We start from the raw sequence: 15,573 nt of genomic DNA, 5'->3' as shown, positions 1-15,573 counted from the left end.
TGTGTACACCCCCATCACGGCATCACAATATTCAAAGCCAGCACCTTTGCCGCTGGTCGGCTCAGTTGCAAATATGAAGGGAAGGGAACACTCGAGTCTCGGAGGTTTGCATTTGCACGCCGAACTTCACTGAGAATCACCAACGGATTACAAGGACAGTTCGATAATACCCTTTCATCGGCCATCAGTCAAGATTTCAAAGTCCAATAATGGAATACTTACAGTGCATGACGTCGCCAGGATACTAGCAGGAGGTACTAAGCTTTCAAAGACATCCAAGCAAAGACGAAAAGACTTACATTTCCCATATACCCTTCATACTCCTCCTTATCTGGTGACATATCCTCAAATGGTTCCCGAGGTATCAAGTCGTCTTCATCAACCGTGATAGTACGCTGCCCTCCCATTGCATCCTTCCCTTCGAGAGTCACGGCGTTGGTCAGTTGATACACCTTATCCATGACCTCCTCCATTCGCGGTTGCCTTCCCCGCCCGTAATAATCCCCATAGTCATCATGGTAGCCCCTCCTAGCCCGCTTGTTATAATACATATCCCCCGACTCGCAGTCAGCAGTCCCAGTCACCTTGCACCGGAGCTTTGCCAACCCCAGGCTAAATCCAAGCTCCTCCGACATGGGAACCAATCGTGAAACGAGATGCGCGTCGGAACCTTTGAGGCCCTTTGCGCCCTTTGCGAGATTGACTGAACTGTAGTGGTGGTTCAAGAGGTAGGCGAGGAACGAAGGTGAGTCCGGGTACATGTCTTCGTTCCATTTCATGAAGACTCTGCGGAGATTCGCAACAGCATCGTCACTTTGGATGGGCGGGCGGGGTAAATTCGGGGAGGTCTGCATGAGGTTGTAGGACAAGGCTAAGAGGCCGCCAGATCGATGGTTTGAAACTTTCACGCATGCGACAGACGAATCTGGCCACCTTCGAACTTCGAGGGAAGCACGACGACCACAGTGGCAAACATCCCTTCTGCCTTGGCCGTACTGCGAATTACAGAAGACGGTTTTAGCATCCCACTTGAAGGAAAACGCAACTTGGACATACTCCTGATGTGGCTTAAAGCTAGAATAAATCGACAGGTCAGGGGTAGTCCTGAAGGCGAATTAGCTATGCACTCACTGAGAGCCAGCCTCCTTATACAGCTCACAACGAGGCAGCGTTGTAAAGGCCGCAACACCAAGACGCGCCCACACAGTGGTGAACACCAGGTTCTCCAGCCATCCCTTCCATCTCGGATTTAGGAAATCAACGTTGGCGCCCTCGATTTCCCAAGTATTCCGAACTGTCGTGTCAACCACGGTCTCTCTACCTTTACCAAATGGCGCTTGGGCAGCAGAAGAGATAAGCCTTTTGGCTTCGTTCTCATTCAACGGAATCCCGATTGTCCCGAGCCCGTCGATGGAGAGACAAGGGTTTGGCGCGTTCAGGGGCTTGTAATGTTAGGGTCAGAGATGTTACGAAAAAGTGTGATATATGTACACTAGGAATAAATAACCATTACACAAAAAACAAAAAGTAAAATGTACAAGAATTATACCGCCTGCCTACTGTAGTCAGACTGAATGAAAAGAACAAGAAAAGTGTGAACGCGAGTCTACCGCGCGTCGTGCGGTCTCTTCATGCCAGCCAGCGTGATACCACACGCCTTCAGCATCCCAGGTCGCACCGTGCGTCTGCTGGTCGACGGCTCAGCCTGCTGTGCAGGTGCTTGCTGCGTAGGAGCAGCAGTCTCAGGTGCCAACCCAAGGGCTCGCTGAACCTCCAAATACCCCTGCGGACCCATCAACGCCTCCATATCCTCCCCATGGCCCAGTTCCGCAACGAACGACTTTGCTTCCCTCAGCTTGGACTTCCACTGCGTAGCCTGAGCCGCCGCCTCCCGCTTCGTAATGACCAAGGTGTGGGGAGAGCCATACTTGACGGTGGTAAACGTGACCAAATCCGGGATTGAGGCGATCCGCTTTTCGATGTGAGTTCGCCGAATTTGGGCTTCGCGGTACTCGATCTTGGTGGCAGGCCCGACGATGAAAACGTCCAAGTTATTGCAGTAGACACACCCGCATCCAACCTTTCGAATCGAAGCCATAGAAGCCTCGCTAGGTTTCGAACCAAGGACCTGCCGCACGTAGAGTAGAACAAGACCCCGAACGACATCGCCAAAGGGTGGGTGCGAAAGAGGCTTCTTCTCCTTTCGAAGGAGCTTCTTCAGCTCAGAGAGTAGCGGTGTGTAGAGCGTTTTGAACTTCATGGGGACATCCTTGTTGTCGCGGAGAACCTCGACGAGGAGTGCGTTGCAGGGCCCCATGATGCCGGTCTTCAAGCAAAGTTGAATGACTTCAATGACGCGTTCGATCTTCGCTTTTCCGGCTTCTTCTTCTGGGTAGGGGTTGTAGCACCACGAATATGAATAAAACTTGGTTGGAGCCTCGTGCCACTGGGACCCGGCGGCTTTCAGACATTTCGCGATGAGGAGGTTGACAGAGGTTGGGGGAGAAGGAGCGGTCGTCGATGTGGACGTTGTCAATTTCTGCTTATTTTCGTGCAAAGACTTCGCAAGGGATATCCAAAAATGGTACGTTTTGGTTTTCTTCAAGAGTTTGGGCATGATACTGAGCGCGAGGTCAACGTCAGTACAAGTCAAAATCTGGGGCGCCGCGACTGACCTTTCGTCCAACACGCTCAGCCCATTCGACTGTGCAATCTGGATGAGAACAGGTACATCCGCGACCGACGCAGAATCATAAGCTTCGATACATGCTGATCGCTTCTTTTGGATCCATTCTTTGGCGGGTTGGTCGTCGTGAACTCGCTGAGTGACTTTGTCGAGTATATCCAACCGGTCGGGGAGGGAGCTTGCAACCTTGAGCTCCGCCTCGATTCTACAAGAGACAGTTGGATCATAGTCATGGCTGCATCACGTAATGACCCACCCAGATTTCACCGAATCAAAGGGGAAGACACCAAGTCCAGCCAGCACCTTCTCCACCATGATGCTGGAATTGGTCCCACGCACAGTACCAGCTCTGACGATGACCTTGCTCCAGAGGTCAGCATCTTTCCACTTCACCGCATACTCGAATAGAGCGATGACTGCCGCTTGGTGTGAAATGGACGGAACAGTGGACAAAGTGCGTACGAGCTCTTGGACGACGAGCTTGTCTTCCTCTGACGGAGGATCCCTCGAGGTTTTGAGCCTTTCCAAGGCCCATGAAGTCCCACCTCCAAGCGTGAACATGACCTTGATCTCGTCTTTCCGACGATACAATATCAGAACAGTACGAAAATACCCTGGCAAAGATGGTCAACCTTATTATCAATTATCACCCAAATATCGAGAAGCAATGCGCACAATGATCGATCGTTGGCCCCCACTGGAAGTAGTGCTTTAGATGAGAGTAGAAATGGAGGAAGAAAATGACGCACGTTGCCCATATAGCCTTCGTAGTCTTTCCTGTCAGGACTTTCTCCGTCGAATGGGTCCTCGGGAATGAGGGAGCCGGAGTCGAAGCGGAGACCTTGGCCTGGTGAACCACGAACGAGCGTGTTCCCATTGATATCCACTAAACCTTTCAGAGTATAGTAGCTATCGATGATGTCCTCCATGGGTGCATCTTCATCCCCCGAGTCATCCTCGTAGTCGTCGTACCGTGACCACCTTCCCCGCCGACCACCATACGAATACGCCGGCGTCCCCGAGACATGGTAGTCGAGCTTCCCAAATGCAAGAACAAAGCCCAGTTCTTCAGCAATCGGGATGAGGTGGCCAACTTTGTGCGCGTCGACGCCTTGGAGGGCCGCGGCACCGGTTGAGAGGCTGATTTCGTTGTACTCGTGGTTGAGCACGTACGATAGATACGGGGTGCTGAGTGTGGGATACTTGCCTTGGCTCCACTTTTGGAAGACGCGGCGCAGTTGGGAGATCGCGTCGCCCATGTCGGGGAGCGAAGGTCGAGGCATCTCTCGAGAGGTGTGGATGAGATTGTAGGAAAGCGCCAGGCGGTAGCCAGAAGTGATGGGGAGGACTTCATGGATGACGTCGGTATACCATGCAAGCACAGAGGTCTCTGTTGCAGAGGTCGACGCGATGTCGATGGTATGGGAGGAGCCCGAATGTGAAACCCGGATTTGGCCACCTTCGAAGGCGGAGGGAAGAACGACGATGACAGTGGCAAACATTCCGCCAGCCTTTTGTGTGCTGCGCCTCGCGTTAGTGCAGCCAGAAATTTGAAAAGGTAAAAAAGCTCACTCTTGGTGAGGTTTGAAGCTGTCATAATGGGGTCAGCTTGGAGTTCGAGACTCGTATGAAACAACACTCACTGAGAGCCCCGCTCGTAAACCAGGAGCTTGTAAAGCTCGCATCGCGGTTTACTGGTGTACGGCGCAACACCTAAGCTATTCCAAACGGTTTTGAGAACCGTTGATTCCAGCCAACCCGTCCATTCGGGATTTTCAAACGAGACGAGTTCCGGTTCGATCTCCCAGGTGTTTCGAACCGAAGTGTCGACAACGGTCTGGTCTCCTTTTCCAAATGGCGCCTGGGCGGCTTGGGATATGAGTCTCTTTGCTTCGACTTCGCTGAGAGGTAAGCCAACAGAGCCGATTCCTTGGACGTGAAGGCATGGGTTGGGTGCTCCTGGGTGAGTTTTCGCGTAGTAGAAACTCCCTTCGAAGTCGAAATCGTTGCCCAAAGCATTTTCAATGTCGTCCTACAGGCAAAAAGGTCTAAAGTCATTGATTTGGACTTGAAATTGACCATAGAGACGCACCGCAAGATCTTCTCCCTCTGAAAGCTCGTCTGAATCCTCGATTATGTCCTGCACCTCGAGGTCATCTTCCAGGTCGTCCACCGGCATCATCGAGCTTTGGCGTCGCTCTTCCGCGTCATTTGACGAGTTATTGGCCATTCTTTGGTCTTTTTAAGTATCTCCCTAGACCATAGTCTGTAGTCTCGTAAAAAGTCGAAATGAGCGAAGACGCGACGCGCCGTCGCGTCCAGCAAACGGATATCGGAAAACGCCGAGCGCTGCGAATGCCGCGGTGCCGTCTCCGACTCTCACAGACTGTCTAGTTGCTGAGATAGGGGTGGAGTCCAAGAGCCAGGAGGGCAAACGAAAAGATAAATTGCTTGTATAGAAGGTGTAGGGGAGGGTCTATCATAGGATAAATCTGAGAAACTGTGATCAGTGGCGGAAAGCGACGACGACGCGTCTACTTACGATCGCGCCGTCCATTGGTTCCTGCCTTTGCCATCCTAGGCCTCAGCACACGTCTATTTGAAGCCTCGGCCTGCTTCCCTGGCTTTGGTTGAGGCTCCAGAGGGGCTGGCACCTCCGAAACAAAGACCAAGCGCTCGCTGGACTTCTCGACCACTATAAGTCCGCCCACCAGGAGAATCTCCTGGGGAACTCCCGCGGGTCCTGCGTCGGCAGGAACTCACCCGCCGGCGCGGGTTTCGACGACCGGCCCTGCCCTGGCGGTTTTCTTCGACCCTGCGGAAGCGGGAAAGAGGTGGACCCTGCCCTGGCGGTTTCTTCAACCCCGCGTCAGCAGGGGCAAAGTCCACCCCGCCGGGGCGGTTTCTTCAACCCCGCGCCAGCAGGGTCTGAGTCTAACCCGCCCTGGCGGTTTCTTCGACCCCGCGTCAGCAGGGGTAGAGTCCACCCCGCCTGGGCAGGGTCGCGTCGTCGCCCTCGTCACCGACTCACCGTCGTCGTCGCTCTGTCGTCGTTGTCGCAATTCATGTACACATGATGTTTAACACGAAAAGCATGTGTCATTAGTCAAAAAATATACATATTTCAACGAAAAAAGTGTTTTCTACGCAGGCGGGAGAGGTCAATTTGTGTTACTCAGAACCGTAACGTGCAAAGGGGACTTAGATAAATGGCGCGAGTCGAGATCTGCGGTGGACTGTGGGAAGATATTTGATAGTCAGCCTCCAGATCACTTTTATGGCGTCGTCGCTCTTTTATCCTTCTATTTTAATGTCTCCCTCACTGTCCTCTCAAGTTTACCTCAGGTTTCTCCAGCCTTTTAGTTGTCAGGTCCTTCGTAGCTGCACTACAATGAGCAGGGGGCTCAGTTTTCTCATAGCAGTGAGTCTCAATCTTTTTATCTCCGGGCTGTTGCTGACATTTACGCGTACGGCTTGCCTCCTCCACCATCCTCTGCGCGCTCATCTGCGCCATTGGGACCACCCATACTTGGAACCTCACTAGGCGGGTTCTCTTTTCCTCACTACCCACGTCATTGACTGATTAAATTCCCAGTTTGTCGACGGTCGTCATGCAGATTTGGAAATTCCCGCTCTTCTCGCTCTCTTATTCAGTTACTCTTCAATTCAATGATCGTTCGAAACCGTTTTTTAATACATATTTTGTACTACATACATGAATATAATCCATTTTGTGTGTATCCTGCACCTCCAGTAAAGAAAATTCAGCTGAGCCTGCAAGCCTGCACCCCCGGGGAAAATGTGGTCCTGGGACAGCAGTATTGCTGCCCTGCACCCGCGCTGGCAGGAAATCTCGCAGTAAAACGGCAGATTTCCCCAGGAATTTCTCCCGCGGGTTGTATGGGGCGTGCTCGACGAGGCCTCGGGTTTTCCTGCCCCGGCAGTGAACTCTCCTGCACCTGCAGGGGATTCTCCTGCGGGAGCGGGAGTTCCCTTCCTGCACCTGCGGGAATCCCCCAGGAGGTTTTCCTGGGGGGCGGACTTATAGTGGACCGATACTCACCACAAAGTCTTTTCCTTCAGAAATTTGGCATTCATTGGAATCTTCGCCCGGCTCTGGCGCTGTTGGGACGGTACCGGTCTCGGCAGTAGCTGGGACACAGGATTGAATCCTAATGAACGTCTTTCCAAACCAATGGAATGTCGTTTCCCAAACTGAAGTAGTTGTAAAGCAATTGGTTTCTATCGGTGTTTGTATGCTACACGGTACAAAGCTGCGCCCGACTCTCTGAGAGTATGAGAATGTGTAGCGTTGAAGATGCGATAGAAGAGAATGGAAACCATATTAAAACATGTGCATCCCCGCGCGCAATGAAGGTCGAACGGCACGACGCGGGGATCGAATAACAAATTCTAGAAATACAGAGCGTCCGAGGTATAGCGAGTTGGGGGCGACGGAATGGATGTTTAAGCGCAGAAGCGGCGGAGACATTGCGGGTCGGGCTGAAAAAGGCATAAGAAACTTCTTCCCTCAGATCTCAACGGCGGTATATCTCACCGATGCCTCCCGAGCCTCTACAGCAGCGGGGCCTGGTGCAGGAGCAGCTGAGATGAGTGTAGCAGCTGGAAAGATATTAGAGAGTAGCCCGTACACATAGGTAGGAGAAACTCACCACAGGCGACGACGAAAGTAACGACAGCCGAGAACTTCATGTTGAGGGAGTGTTCGAGTGTGAAGTGCAGGGGTTTGACTGTATGAGACGACGCTGCAGTACTGATTCTAGCAGGCTGATACTCGACATCTTAAATACCCGGTAATACTCAACCCACAAACACTGATCTTCGCCCTGAACAAGGAGACTGCCAATTCAGGCTACCTCTTTTTCCTGCGCCCGTAAGGCCTTGAAAAGCAGTAGATGTTCACGGCATACCAGCTTCCTCGAATCCACGAAGTCGCAGAGGGAACTCGGGCTTCAATAAACACCTCGACCAAAAAGGAAATTAGAACCTTCGAGCCATCCGGTGTGCCCAGCGGAAGCACAGCTTGGAACCGTACGTGATGACAGAAGATATCCCAGCATCAACGAGATCAGTGGGCAGAAGAGGGAGTACGGCGACAGAGACTCGGTCAGGATGATGATAACGATAACGTAGCGAGGTTTCGTCGAGAGGATGTCCCCTTGTCCATCGGTGGATATGTTATAGACTAATAGCATGTCCCATTGACGTTGACAGTCCAAGGTCGACCAGAAATTTTCGAATTATGTTGGCATGACCATATTCGCTAAGATATTCGAGATGTTGAGCTACACACGGTCGTCCAGAATTTAACAGGTCCAACGGAAATCAAGCTGCTGTCGTCTGGAGCCCAAAAGAACGGTCGGTGCGTTGAGGCAACGATATTCGCCTTAGAACATGGCACACGCAGTAGGGCGACGTCGAACATGCCAAGTAGCCTTCAGGTCGTCGAGGTCGTGGTGGAAGCAGAAGCGAGCTCAAAGTTACCGCCAAATTCCAATGGACACTCCCAATCTCCGCACGAACGCTTTCAATGCGGAGTTGCGATATGGTCTGATCCGGAATTCCGGCTTCACCTCTCGATCCTCCCTCACCCGCAAGTACTTTCTGTCTTGCCATACATTGGACGTCGAGGCGCCCATCAAAGTCTACCGATGAAAGATATGCATTCTACAGGGCGGAGATACAAAACCAGGGGTAGTAAATACGTGACAGCAATCGAAAGTGAATGTGGATGCAATCAGAAAAAGCGAAGTGACATGCGGATAAATACGTAGCCATGATGAGATGCGAGTGAGTGTCCATAATAATTGCGAATGCGATGTAAATGACCGTGAAGGAAGAGACCAAAATGAGAGATGAAGGAGCGGTAGTCGTAACCAGATATCAGGATTTTGGGCGGCACGAGCAGTTACGCGCAAGCCTGCCGAGGACACTGAGGGCCTGGGTTTGGTATCGGATCAGGCTGGAAAGGCGCAAGATCTCAGCATGATTACAGAACCGGACACAATGAAATGGCGTACCTGGGCTTCACGAATCAGATTTGCATTTCCAACAGGCTCTGGCACGGGAGCAGCGCACACAAATGTGCTAACTGTAGGTACGGTTAAGTAACTGGGGACACACTACTACGAGAAGAAAAACGAAACATACCAATTGCCAAGACCACCGACATCGTCTTAATCGTCTTCATTTTCAAAGAGAACGTCAAGAGAATTAAAAAATCCCTTCTTAATCTTGGCGTAGAGGATCGAGTGAGGGAAGCTGGGGCTCTTCCACCTCCCACCAGGCCAAGCTATAAAACCCCCAACAAAACCTGAACTAACCCAATTATATCCCACCTCACTCCCAACTCCAAAACCCAAATCCCACCGCACCGAAAAACCCGCCCGTCTTACCCAATCGCTCCCAGCCCAAACCGTCCAACGACAAAGACGTCTCCCAAAACGGAAATCAATATCTCAATTCAGTCAAAGCAACACCTCACAACCGCACCGAGCTACGCTTCGAATCCTTCGCAACACACTGATGGAATTAACAAACTGGGAGATGTTTTGTGCGAATTCGCTCCACAACTCACGACTTTTTGATCCACGAGGCGTTTGTCCCACTGACGCCGCCGGTCTATTTTTGGGCAGGCAATAAACGGATTTCCAGACTTGGATGTGCTCCGTTGCTTCCCGTCTGCCTCTAGACCCTCCACGTCCTCGAGCTTGCAGTGTTCTATTTATCGGCCGTGATTAATTCAGATAAACTGACTAAACCGTGTGGTCTGCGACGAATATACGGTTCAAGCTTCTCAGATTCTATCGTGTCTCTTTCAAGGGACTTCTCCACGGATGAACGGTCTCGTTCTCACTGTATATCGTTTGTTCAGGCCCAACTGGACTGTCGCACAGGGGAGCCCTCAGCCATCCAGGACCCGCCAAAAACCGCCGTACTTTCCCAATCTGGCAATGCGATCGTCGTTTCAGGACTCAGGAGCGCCCCCCGCCACCGCCCGCTTGGCAAACGGGTGCAATTTTGTCGATGGGCCATTCTGCCTACCACCCAATGAAAAGAGAAACTCAATTGAGAAGCAACTGGAATAGTCCAGAGAGTGAAGAAAGCAATCGACAAATTCAGCAAGGAAACATGGGAGTGAAAGGACCCAACCTGAAGAAGTACATACGCCACTTCACACATCTCAACGCACTCGCTGACTCACTGAACAAAGCCAACGACATACTTGAACCCTTCGAAAAATCTCAATTGAAAACTACATATACAAACTTCCAACTATTAAAACGGAGAGAAAATCGAAGGGGCGAAAAGATAAAAGACGAAATGTTACAATTCAATTTGAACTTCCAATGATTCTATGCGCGAAAATGGGGAAAATGCGAGAGGCGTAGTAAGTATGTATGTATGTGCCGATGAAAATGGACGAAACGTGCGAGGATGAGGATGAGAGGGATGTATGTCAGAATTAGGCCTATGTGCAAGTGAGGAACTGAGAACGACGAAAAAAGGGTACACAAAATAGTCCGCAAAAAGAAAATCATTACTTTTCACAAACGACAATCCTCTACTGCATCTTGCCCAACACACGAGGCTGGCCAACATCCGCCATGTTGATGAAGATATCATCAGCAGGGTGGCGGTACAGAGGAGCCCTCAGCCTCTTCTGGTCAAGGTGGTGTCCAATGAAACCGATACTCCTGCCGAGCACGAACAAGCCGTTGAGAGTACCAATCTTGATGTACTCCTCAGCCTCCTCAGGAGTGAAAGCACCACTATCCCGGAGCAAGTCGACGAAGCAGACAGCAATGCAACCATCGACGTTGAGGATGAGGGTATCCTTCTTGGCGGTCGTCACCTTCTCGACGGCGAGGGCGTAGTCGAGGAGGCTGTGGCTGGGGAAGTGCTTGCGGACGTACTCCTTGACGAGCTCGACACGGAGATCGGGGTTGTTGACGCTCTTGATCTTGTGGCCGATACCAGAGACTATCGAACATCATCTCAGCACGCTTTCACATTACAACCAGCAGAAGCAACTTACTGAGCTTGTTAGCCTTCCTGGACTGGTCGACGAACTCTCGAGGAGTCAAGCCGGTATCCCGGGCGTTGGAGAACATAGCAGCAGCCTCGTCGAGGGCACCACCGAATCGGCTACCAATGGTCAAGAGACCAGAGGCCAAGGAGGAGATGAGGTCCTTGCCGGCACGGGTGGCGACGATAGTGTTCATGGCACCAGACACGGCGGGACCGTGGTCAGCGGTAAGCATGAGAACCATCTCGATGAACTTGGTAGCCCAAGGAGGGAGTCCTATCAAGCACGATCAGCCAACCGAACACACAATTGAATCGAAGGAGAAAGCTCACGTCGCTTGAACCAGAGTAAACTGACGACACCACCGAGACCAATGTCCTCCTTGAAGACATCAGAGATACGCATACCAGCATACAACAACTCCTGTCCACGCTCGTCGGAGATCGTCGAGATGAACGCAGCGGGCTTTCGGATAAGACCCAACTCCTGGGCCCACTTGTAGTCCATAGGAATGACGGGGGGATCGACTTCCTGCTTGGGGACAATGACACCCTGGCGGACGAGGTTCTCGTAGGTCTCCTTCAAGACGTGAGGCAACTCCTCGAAAGTCTCGGGAACGACAAAGCCGGCGTCCCTCATGGCCTTGTTCTTCGCATCGGCAGTCTCCATGTCGCTGTTGGCCATGGAACCGGCGTGGCCGAACTGAACCTCGGTGGTGAACATCTTGGCGCAAGTACCGATAGCCCAGGCGACGATGGGCTTCTTGATCTTTCCAGACTTGACAGCCTCGATGACACGGTACTCCTCGATACCACCGACCTCACCAAGGAGGACGAGCATCTTGCAGTTGGGGTCGGCCTCGTAGCGGAGGAGGTGGTCGATGAAGGTGGAGCCGGGGTAGCGATCACCACCAATGGCAATACCCTCGTAGGTACCGTCAGTGACGAGCGAGAGGATGTTGTTGAGTTCGTTGGACATGCCTCCGGACTTGGAGACGTAGCCGACAGAGCCAGGGCGGTAGAGCTTGGAGGCGATGATGTTATCCATCATACTGGAACGCAAACGTTAGCCATACACTCGAAAGCGATACACGGAAATAACTTACCCTCCAGAGTTACCAATCCTGAAGCAGCCAGGCTTGATACCACCAACAGTAGCGGGACCGATGATGAGGACACCCTTCTCCTTGGCCTTCCAGAGGATCTCACGAGCATGTCGCTCAGGGACACCCTCAGCGATGAGAGCGATGGCCTTGATCTGAGGGAACTCCAAGGACTCGAGAGTGCTGGGGTAGACGGATCGTGAGGAAGCAAAGTTGACGAGGACATCAACATCGGGGTGCTTGGCGACAGCCTCCTTCAAGCTGGTGTAGACAGGGAGGAGAGTCTCCTTGGTACCCCAGTAGAACTTCTGGATGTGGTGGCCACCGAAGGGGTAAATCATGGCAGCGACGGAGGGCGCTTGACGTCCGCAGGAGTAGTCAAAGTCCAACATGCCCTGGATGGCACGGGGCTGGAGACCGTAGACGAAGGAGCGGGTGTTGGCGTCGAAGGGGCGGAACCAAGGTCGGCCGCTCTCGGTGGGCTTGGTCTCGAAGTGGACGATGTGGTCAGCGATTTGGGTACGGCCACCATCTGGACGAATGGAGCCAACGGCCTCACCGGACTCAGGGACGGGTGCGACCTGAGCAGGGGGAGTGCCGGGCTGGACGCTCTTCAAGCCGCCGGGGGGTGCGTTGGATCGGGTTTTGGAGATGTCGATGCCGAGGGCAAGAGGGACGATCTCGGTGACGTGGGTGTCGGGACCGAAGACACGGATGGGAACGCCCAAGCTCTCACCGAGCAAGCGCATGGCCTTGAGACCCTCCTGGTAGTTGGGGCCACCACGTCGGACGAAGATCTTGACTTGGTGGTTGATGAGGCCGGCCTTGTACTCCTTCAAAGCACGGATGATGCCCTTGAAGGTGGCAGCGACGTTGGTGAAGTTGGCAATACCACCACCAATGATGAGGATCTTGCCATCGGGGTGAGGAGTGCCGCGGGTGATGAGGTCGACTGCAGAATTGCGTTAGAAAGAGAGAAGAACAGAACCCTGAAGCGACTTACTGATGGTCTTGGCGTATTCGTAGGTCTGGCCTTCCGAGGGAGCACCAGAGTATTCACCGTAGTTGGCGAGTTCATGGGCGTAGCCATGGGCGGCGATAGCGTCAGAGTAAACGACGGAAGCACCACCACCAGCAACCATGGTCCAGATACGACCCTCGGGGTTCAAGACGGTGAGCTTGAGGGAGGCACCGGTGGAAGCATCGAGTTTCTGGATGTAGGCTTCCTCCTTGGTCAAGTCACGACCGAAGGGAGCAGGCCAGACCTAGAAAGGCGTCAGGAAAGTCGAGATGGGGTGGTAAAAAGTAGAGCTCACCATGGGAGGACCACGATCGGTGTTGATCTTGCCACCCTTGGAGGCGGTAGCCTTGGAGCTCTCGCTCTCGTTGGCCTCGTAGACACTCAAGTCACGAGCGATGGCCCACTTGGGTCCACAGATGCTCTCAGCGGTCTGATCAAGCTTGGCAGCCATATCGAGGTAGTGGATTTGCGGAGGCGCACCGTTCTCGCCATCGAGGACGACAAGGGGGTTGATTTCGAGGTAGGCAAAGTGGAGGTCGACGTAGACGCTGTAGAGGCGGATGAGGAAGTCGACGAGGGTGTCCTTCTTCTCGGCGGGGACGTGCGTGAGGAGGGTGTCGGCGATGGTTTCGCGTGTGGGGAAGGGGTCGGTGACGGGGATGTTCAGGACGAGCGCTTTGGCGTCGACGTCGCCAATGTCGACACCGCCTTCGTGTGTGAAGAGGATCGAGTCGCCTTCTCGTTGGGAGGTGATGCAGACATAGTATTCGGTGTTGGAGGGGTGAGGCAAGAAGGGCTCGACGATGAAGTTGTTGAGGGTTCCAGTGACAGATTCCACCTGCAGAGGATGCACAGTCAGTGGCGTTCAGAAGGTCGATCACGTGGATCAATTAAGGGCGACGCGTCTCGCCCTTATGGCATCCTCGCGTCGAGGAGAAAGAAGAAAAGATCAAGCAAGATAACGCAAAAGATCATCGCGATTAAGCGAGATCCACGTTTTCCTGAGGCCAGTCGCAGACACGCCACCCATCGTCGTCGTGTGCGGCGTCGAGGAAAGGAAGGAAAACGACAATGAAGACTAACCTGTTGTGGCTTGCCCGCTCGCTCAGAGATCCAGGCTTTTGCCTCGTCCCAGGTCTTGTTCAGTGTCAAGAGACCAGCCTTTCCGCGACGCTTGATCAGTTGATCTGGCTTAGCGACGAGCTTGGTGGTGAACACCCAGCTGGGCAGCTTCGAGTCAGGGGTGATCGAGTTGGTCTCGGGATCCCATGAGACTTGGGCGACCTTGGGGGCGGGATACGCAAACTTGGTCTTGACCTGCGCATGAGGAGCGACGGGGGGTGCCCGCTCAAGCCAGTAGGCCAACAGCAGCTTGGCATCGTACTCGCGGATGGCTGGCATCGGGGACGGCGATGAGCACGACGGTCCGAGCGCTGCACGACGACGACGACGGGGAACGCACCTTTGGAGGACATTCTGGACGACGAGGACGAGGTGGAAGATGGGGGATCAGGGAGAAAAGAGAAATGATTTGTGTTGGGGCTATATAAACAAGAACCAAGCTGGACCCTGGTCCAATTGCAATCTCCATGGTCTGATTTATTGCTCGCCGTTATGTAAGCCCCAAAGATTGCACACCCCAGGCCCTGTCGCACCACAAATATCAGGTTTTCTGCGTTTCCAGTCAGAAAAACAGGCCACATACATCTCCGTGCACCGTTCAAAACGCGAATCGGCGTTCAATATCGGTACAATGGCGCGAACATGGGTTTCAGCCCGTCTCAATCCACCTCGTCCCAAAAATGTCCCGGGCGGGCGACTAATTGGCCATGCGCCGATTGGTCCGATTCCGCCAAGCGCTTAATCAAGTGGTGTCCGAGTCTGAGCTTTTCTGCCCTTCTTTCACTTGAGTACAACAGCAGAATCGTCATCGCTTTACGCCCTGCTTCCATTATTTCAAAGATGAGTACTCCAGGTAGCTACAACGATGGCGAACGGGTCCCTTGAATGGAAAAAAGCGTTTGTCAATCTACTCCTGTAATGATTCTCTATCTCCGAATACTCATACGAGATCAGTGAGAAACTCCGGAATCCAATCACAGTATAGCACCACATCCGATAACCTGATCGCTATCCGACCACGACGGTTTACCTCTAGCTGTAAAAGCCTTATTCTGAGCTCGGGCAAGAGATGCTTGTCTTCCACGATGCTACCAAACCCGTACCCGGCGTCGAAAACATATCAATTCACCGACAGACAGAGTATGTCACTCCACTCCGAGTCCGTCGCCAAGGTGTGCGGCCTGGGACCGCATTTTCCTGTGTTTTCAGCTTTCATTCCGAAAAACCCATTCCGGTCCGAATGATAGCCTTTTGGCCCAAAAGGAGGCTAAAAACTCTATACCACGGTCCAAAAGCCCCTTTTTTGCGCGGTTCTACCATTCACCCCAATCCACGCGCCAAGATCGCGCGTTTGCTTCCGCAGAAGGATGTCGTCCTGCCTCGAGGGGCTTCGTTCAATGTTATGAAATACCGGAGGAGGTCACAGGACCCGTCCCACCCTTCATCGACATCGATTATCAGTTTAAACGTGTCGGTCCCTGGAGACGTACGTATGTCATACCATAAACAACTTCTTTTTCTTCACCCTTGCACATTGTCGTGATCGCACCCACACGTCGAGTCCCCATCATCTGGCGCAATGAGGCCTGGGT

The 15,573-nt window shown here is 52.8% G+C and overlaps 5 protein-coding genes across 5 annotated transcripts; all 5 read right to left on the bottom strand.

Annotated features, from left to right (window-relative positions):
• Positions 1 to 196: 196 nt before the first annotated feature.
• CC1G_15664 (hypothetical protein) lies at positions 197 to 854 on the bottom strand (the record flags this gene model as incomplete). The annotated part of the gene is made up of 2 exons (XM_002910188.1): positions 197 to 244; positions 300 to 854. The coding sequence occupies 2 exons, from the start codon at positions 852 to 854 to the stop codon at positions 197 to 199; spliced, it is 603 nt and encodes a 200-aa protein (XP_002910234.1).
• Positions 855 to 1,606: 752 nt separating this feature from the next.
• On the bottom strand, positions 1,607 to 4,916 carry CC1G_15663 (2OG-Fe(II) oxygenase; the record flags this gene model as incomplete). The annotated part of the gene is made up of 7 exons (XM_002910187.1): positions 1,607 to 2,621; positions 2,676 to 2,891; positions 2,943 to 3,300; positions 3,362 to 3,395; positions 3,436 to 4,207; positions 4,330 to 4,718; positions 4,779 to 4,916. 7 exons carry the CDS (start codon positions 4,914 to 4,916, stop codon positions 1,607 to 1,609), a joined length of 2,922 nt encoding a protein of 973 aa, XP_002910233.1.
• Positions 4,917 to 7,153: 2,237 nt separating this feature from the next.
• Positions 7,154 to 8,148, bottom strand: CC1G_15662 (hypothetical protein; the record flags this gene model as incomplete). The annotated part of the gene is made up of 3 exons (XM_002910186.1): positions 7,360 to 8,148; positions 7,245 to 7,309; positions 7,154 to 7,189 (listed from the first exon to the last, which is right to left on the bottom strand). The coding sequence occupies exons 1-3, from the start codon at positions 7,397 to 7,399 to the stop codon at positions 7,154 to 7,156; spliced, it is 141 nt and encodes a 46-aa protein (XP_002910232.1). The 5' UTR covers positions 7,400 to 8,148.
• Positions 8,149 to 8,615: 467 nt separating this feature from the next.
• On the bottom strand, positions 8,616 to 8,897 carry CC1G_09655 (hypothetical protein; the record flags this gene model as incomplete). Its single annotated transcript, XM_001839700.1, has 3 exons — positions 8,616 to 8,669; positions 8,728 to 8,798; positions 8,858 to 8,897. 3 exons carry the CDS (start codon positions 8,895 to 8,897, stop codon positions 8,616 to 8,618), a joined length of 165 nt encoding a protein of 54 aa, XP_001839752.1.
• Positions 8,898 to 9,934: 1,037 nt separating this feature from the next.
• On the bottom strand, positions 9,935 to 14,360 carry CC1G_09654 (ATP citrate lyase). The gene is made up of 8 exons (XM_001839699.2): positions 14,322 to 14,360; positions 13,943 to 14,253; positions 13,155 to 13,697; positions 12,842 to 13,103; positions 11,842 to 12,790; positions 11,069 to 11,787; positions 10,746 to 11,012; positions 9,935 to 10,690 (listed from the first exon to the last, which is right to left on the bottom strand). Exons 1-8 carry the CDS (start codon positions 14,332 to 14,334, stop codon positions 10,272 to 10,274), a joined length of 3,483 nt encoding a protein of 1,160 aa, XP_001839751.2. The 5' UTR covers positions 14,335 to 14,360; the 3' UTR covers positions 9,935 to 10,271.
• Between the last annotated feature and the right edge of the window lie 1,213 nt (positions 14,361 to 15,573).

The sequence above is a fragment of the Coprinopsis cinerea genome (assembly GCF_000182895.1).
Source record: "Coprinopsis cinerea okayama7#130 chromosome 11 map unlocalized cont3.11, whole genome shotgun sequence".
Classification (NCBI taxonomy): Eukaryota; Fungi; Basidiomycota; class Agaricomycetes; order Agaricales; family Psathyrellaceae; genus Coprinopsis; species Coprinopsis cinerea.
This window is presented reverse-complemented; position numbering and strand designations above follow the sequence as displayed.